The 6,021-nt window shown below is 40.6% G+C and overlaps 1 protein-coding gene across 4 annotated transcripts in view; it reads left to right on the top strand.

Moving 5' to 3' along the window:
* tsc1b (TSC complex subunit 1b) overlaps positions 1-5,158 on the top strand; it is a 32,545-nt gene extending 27,387 nt beyond the window's left edge. For all 4 annotated transcript variants that reach the window (XM_032539665.1, XM_032539667.1, XM_032539666.1 and 1 more), the window contains exons 21-22: positions 1,696-1,869; positions 2,480-5,158. In XM_032539665.1, the coding sequence (XP_032395556.1) occupies positions 1,696-1,869; positions 2,480-3,176 (871 nt within the window). In that variant the 3' untranslated portion in view covers positions 3,177-5,158. The remainder of the gene's footprint in view (positions 1-1,695; positions 1,870-2,479) is intronic.
* The last annotated feature ends 863 nt before the right edge of the window (positions 5,159-6,021 follow it).

Here is a 6,021-nt window from a genome sequence, read left to right on the forward strand (position 1 = left end):
CGTATATATTGTAAAAAAGTTAAGTTGCAAATCAAACTGGGCCTACAAAAGTTGTAATAATTGTTGGTATGATTTTGTAAATCATGTTTTAATATTACACCTATCCACGTGGCAGAGTGTATCCTTAGGATGAACTATATTTGTGGATGGCTACCTTAGTGACTACCTTACCTAAAGGCCAGTAGTGTTTTTTTCCACAGATAGGCTGATATATATTTACTAATATTATGTTAGATTCATGTTAAAAGTCCAATATGTAATATATTTACTGTAATAAATCTAAAAATGACCCCAATGCGTCATGAGATATTAAGGAAACATGCTAAGCTGAAATACTATCTTATGCTATGCCAGTATTTTCTCCTTTTGTAATTTCCCTTTCGTGACGGAATTTCTGTTTGTGTTTCGGCCTGGTGTGTGCCAGAAATACATGTAAAAATGTAAAGCCAGCGCGCTACAGCTGTAACGTTAGTACAGCCATGAAAGCAGCAAACAAACGAGATCAACGGATATAGATTCTACCCAACCTAAAGAAAGTGCATGTTTCTACATCTTTCTAGACAGCTTAGAGCAGTGTTTCTCAAATGGGGGTATGCATACCCCTAGGGGTACTTTGGAGGACTTCAGGGGGTACATTAGCTCTTTGGAAAATGATTATTTAAAATATATCATTCATGCATAATTCCTAAAATAATGATACTCCATTATAATGAATGCTTTTAGTGATAAATATTCTATATATTTGAAATAAATTCAAAGTATTTCAGTGTTTTTTAAGTTACAATAGCATTGTAAATCAGACACTGATGGCAGAGCTCTGTATTGTGCTTCTTTATATAGCTAGGCATTTTCTAGAATGTTTTGTGCTGATCAGGGGGTACTTGAATAAAAAGATATTTTGATTGGGGTAAATTATTGAAAGAAGTTTGAGAACCGCTGGCTTAGAGCTGAGTTGGCTAATTTCCTCCTGAACAGGTAAGCAGTAGCTTCAGCCTAATTTATCCCAGCTACTAGGGATGGGCATTTCATGTCATTTCAACATTTGTGTACTCACATTAAATGAAATAGCTGGAGTACCAAAAGAAAAAAAAGGAACAAATGTTGGTTACTCGCAGAAACAAATTGAGACACAGCCAGTAAAGTGATCCCGACTGGTCCTGGCTAGCTCTGGCTAACTCCGCCATGCTAACCCTGCTAACTGCTAACGTTACCGGAGATGATGGATGATGAAGTCTCAACCTGGCAACCTCTGTAAACTTCCAGTCTGGGGAGGAGGGGGCGGGGCAGACAACTCCCTCCTCCATTTTGAATTTGTACTGCAGTAACTATTTTAAAAACTAGCTGTCAGTGTTACATATTGCAACTTTTAGACATTTTTATTTAATAAAAAATAAAAAAATTGCTGGCCCACCTGCAGTAATTTTGAGGATCTCTGGTCTAAGGGGATCACATCTTTTTGTTTGTATTGATGAAGGCAGGTAAAAAGCCCCTGTGGGGGGGGGAAGAAAAAAAAAATTCAGTCACCGGTTTCTTTTCTTATTCTTTCTGTATTGTATTTCCTTTACTTTATTTCAATTATACTTATGTTCTCTTTACCACCTTATCTTTCTCTTGTTCCCTGTCTCATATTTCTCTCTCTCTCTCTCTCTCTCTCTCTCTCTCTCTCTCTCTCTCTCTCTCTCTCTCTCTCTGCAGGGCGGAGCTGCAGGCCTCAGACAGCAGGTATCAGGCTCAGAGGAGAATCACTCAGCTGCTGCAGACTGAACTCCTGCAGCTCTACAGCCGTGTGGAGATGGAGGCTCCTGCCAGCACCGCCACATTTACACCACCAGGGGGCAGAGCTGACCCACACACTCATGCTGACAGCAGGTCAGGCTCAGGACTTTTTATTTATTTTTTTAGGTTGCTGTTTCATTTGCATTGCGTTACGGTTATACTGCCAAATTTTCTACAGGATTCAACTTACTTTAAGGTTTACAATGGTCCCCAACCTGTTTAAACCGGCCAGTATCTACCTGTGATGTCTGCATTCCATATGTCTATCACTTACGAGCAATTCACCCAAACAAATCTGATTGTTTCTTTCCATTTTTTATTACTTTGTAGAAGCCACGACATGCTGCAGAAAGAGTTTTCCCCCCACATTTTCGATGTTATTAGTCATCCCATGACCCCTTAAAAATATCTTAGATAAATTATGCATTTGCACTTTGGTTAATTTGGTCATTTGAATTGTTTTTTGTGCACAACTGATAATTTCAGTCACTTTGTCCCAAAGAAGATAATAGAAGGTTCAGGTGTCTAACAAGTAGCAAGTTGTGTCAGTTACTGTATGAATAAATGTAGTACATGCATTTATGTAAACGTTTGTGGTATTATATTGATACTCACATGAATACTTGACATCAGCTGATCTATCGATACATTTCAGGGTCTGAAGATTGTTTTTCTTTACGTGTGAATATTTGGTCCTCCACAGTGTCATGGTGCAAGATGGACAATGTAAACCACACACCAACAAGGAGGTGGACAGTAGACTCCCACCACAAGACTCCCCCAGGGGCAACGGCAGCACTTTATCGCCACGGCAACCAAAGGCGAGCAACTCTTCCAAGACAACAGCCAACTCCATCAATGGCAGCCAGGACCTGGCCCCGCCCCTGCTGGTGGAGCCCTCGCTGTCCTGTCCCTACGGCAACTCACTCGCACCCGTGCCCACCTCCGATGCTCCGCTCACCGTGGGCTCCTATCCAAGCGCCAAGAGTTTCCTGGGTATGAGGGCCCGTGAGCTATTCCGCAACAAGAGCGAGAGCCAGTGTGACGAGGAACAACCGCAGATGCGCCTGGCAGGCCTTGCCCACGGCCTGAAGACTGAGCTGTGCGTGGAGCCGCCCTGCCCAGGTTATATCGCCCCCGTTGGCCCTGCACCTTCCCTTGTCCCGACTCCGCCCCCCGCCCCAGCCCCTGCCCCTGCCCCAGCCCCTGCCTACGCCACTGCTCTCACTGTCCCCACCAAGGAACCCCCCTCTGAGCCCAAGCAGCGGGCCTCCAGCCAGGAAAGCCCCCGCAGGAAGACGGGGTCAGGTGGAGGGCGGGGTCAGGTGAGTTCAGGGCGCCCCCGGCAGCAGCAGCTAAAGATCATGGACTATAATGAAACACATCACGAGCACAGTTAGAGACACTGGACTGAGCCGGGACGCAGGGCGGGCGTTGAGAGACTGAAGTTTAATGATGGAGAAGAGCTACAAATCAGCAAAAGAGTAAAATGTCAGCAACTCTTTGGAATTCAGTGTTATTTGTTCCATTCCTCTGAGTGGACAACAGGATTTCCCAAAATGTTTACTTTTTTTTTTCTTTCTATTATTTATTCCGAGTCATTCCCATGAAGAATTTTGACAATGTGACAGAGATACAAAGTCAATGTGTTGTTGCCAGTCAAGATGCTATTTGGATAAGACAAAAACGCTCAAAGATATGCCAACAGGACGGGATCGAAGTTATCAATAACTTGTATGTGAGTCTGATGTTTTAAAGAGTCAGTTCACCCAATTTACAAAAAGCCCACTTGGCTCCAGTTGTACATGCAGAAAGTTTAATTAATTAATTAGTCCAAACTTTCTGTCTTTGAGGTTTCTGCCTCCAAAACCAAAACAATGGAAGTAAATGGAATCTTGTTTGTGGTGCTCCCAGCATTGAAAGCCCACAGCAAGTGTCACGGTTACTTTGGGTAATCCAAACTTTCTGTTGTTGTTTTTGAACAATCTGTTTATTGGATTTTACATAGTTATAAAACAAACAGATGTACAATAATATTCCATACAGTAGTAATTTCAGATGTAAACTCTCCACAAACCTTTTTGAGTTTTAATTGGAACTATGTTCTACTGAAGAAATCGTCCCTTTGAAAAACGTTTACAGTTCTGATAAAAGGTTTACAGGTCTGTGTATTATCCAGAGTAATGGGAGCACTGGATTTGGATTTGTAAATACTGTGAGCACCACAAATAAAGTTCCTTTCACCTATATTGTGTTGCCCATGAAGAAAAGAATTGCAGAGACAAATATCTCAAGATTTAGACAAATAAAACTTAAACTATCTGCTCTAGTTGATATCACTGGAGCTAAATGAGAAAATGGTTTGGTAGTTTGAGTGTAGTGATCCTTTTTAAAATCCAATTGGCAATTAAAAAATTTGTCAAGGCTAGCTTTGGCGTTGACTGCGGACCGAAATATGTTTTTGATATCAGAGTGCATGTTGGGTGTTACATCAGAACGGTGGAGGTGATCAGTATGTAGAAGTTTTTGGTTTGGGGAAATCTAATAGAGGACTGAATTGGAAAACTAACATTTCCATACAAAACTCCATTGAGTTTTTGTCCAAAATAAGTCAAAGGGAGAATGTGTTTTGTTTGCGAATGTGCAAGCCTGTAGGTGATGCAGTTGTGCTTGTTCTTGTTTTTTGGCAAAGAGGAAAGTGTGTGAAATTTAGAAGATAATGAAATTGTATGCATTTTTATGAATTCCACATTCTGTACCTTTTTTATAATTTTTATTTATCCAGCTATGAAAGGCACTCAGAAGTACATATCCTAAATTTAAATCAGACCTGCCAAGTGACACAAGTCCAAGCTATAAAAAAATAAAAAGATCATCGTTTACTGTTCAAGACTACCAGCTGATCATTTTGTAGTGCCATGAAAACATTTTTGTTCTGGCTGAATTCTCTTAACAGAAGTGTTGTTTTTCATGTTGCGTGTACATTCAGCTGGTTAAGTGTGTGAAACAAAACCAAAAACATATTGTCCAATCAGGTTCCCTCTGCAGGTCTAGTAAACAGGGAGTTACCTCGTTTCTACCGAGTATTAGAAGTAAAGTCCGGTATTGAAAGTCGTCCAAATCCTGTTGTCCACTGGGAACTCCTGCTGTCACTTCCTTTTGCCTCGCTATCTAAAGCATGTTCAACAATCCACTTTAAATGCCAACCGTTGTAACTACCGCAAACAAAGACAGAAGGTACAATCAGCACAAACTGAAGAAACCAGGACTCTGACCAGAGCTGGAGAATCTGGGATAAAATGGCAAAAAAGGAAGTTCCTAAAGCAGTTGCTTGTGTTTAACTGTGAACAATAAAGATCGTCTTCAATGTTTTGCACTACAATTCTGAATTTTGCTTTTCTTTCCTGCTGCGGAATGTAAGCCCCTCCATTTGTACCTTTGTGGAAATTCAGCATTACGGTGTTTTTGTTATGTCTAGTGAAGGTTGAGTTTGTTTTCTGGGACTGGAATCTTTCAGATGTTTGCAGATTAAAGTTGCTCCATCCTCCTATCTGGTTTACAGCTCAAAAGAAAAGAGAATGAATGGAAGTCTAATGGCATACAGGATGATTTTCTTTGGTCAGCCATGTATTAAAAGGCCTTTGAGAGGCTCTGGACTGTTGGTCAGCCACTTTTGGCTGTGGATAATTGTAATTGGCATTTTTCACCATTTTCTATTTCTAGTTTTGAATGTGTGGACAGATTCTTAGACTTGTTTACATTCTTTGATTAGATGTTCAATCTAAATCCACCTTTTCTAATTTAAGACATTAAAACTGGCTGGAGGCCCTCTGCATGGGTTCAGAGGGGATGCACGAGCAGTTAGGTCAATGAAAAAATAGTTAAAACTGAGGTATCAAAAATTAATTTTTTAACATCTGTACTGAGACCACAGACCTTATAAACCTAGACTGAGACTCGGATGTCGTATAGCAAACGATTTTTTCAAATGATTATGTCTCCCCTATGACGCTAGCTAGCTAGCTAATGTTACTACTGCTATTTAAAGTAACGTTATGCCTTAGCTAAAAGTTTCACAGCTGTAATATTATACCTATAAAATTGTTACACAATACAGTTAGGCTATAGCGATAACGCTAGCTATATTTTCTGAAATATTGCTGTTGTGGCTAGTTGTGGAAGGAATAGCTAGTTCAACATTTGAGCACATTGATACCGCTCTCACATCTATCCGTTAGAACAGTA

The sequence above is a fragment of the Etheostoma spectabile genome, chromosome 16 (genome assembly GCF_008692095.1).
Source record: "Etheostoma spectabile isolate EspeVRDwgs_2016 chromosome 16, UIUC_Espe_1.0, whole genome shotgun sequence".
NCBI classification, from domain to species: Eukaryota; Metazoa; Chordata; class Actinopteri; order Perciformes; family Percidae; genus Etheostoma; species Etheostoma spectabile.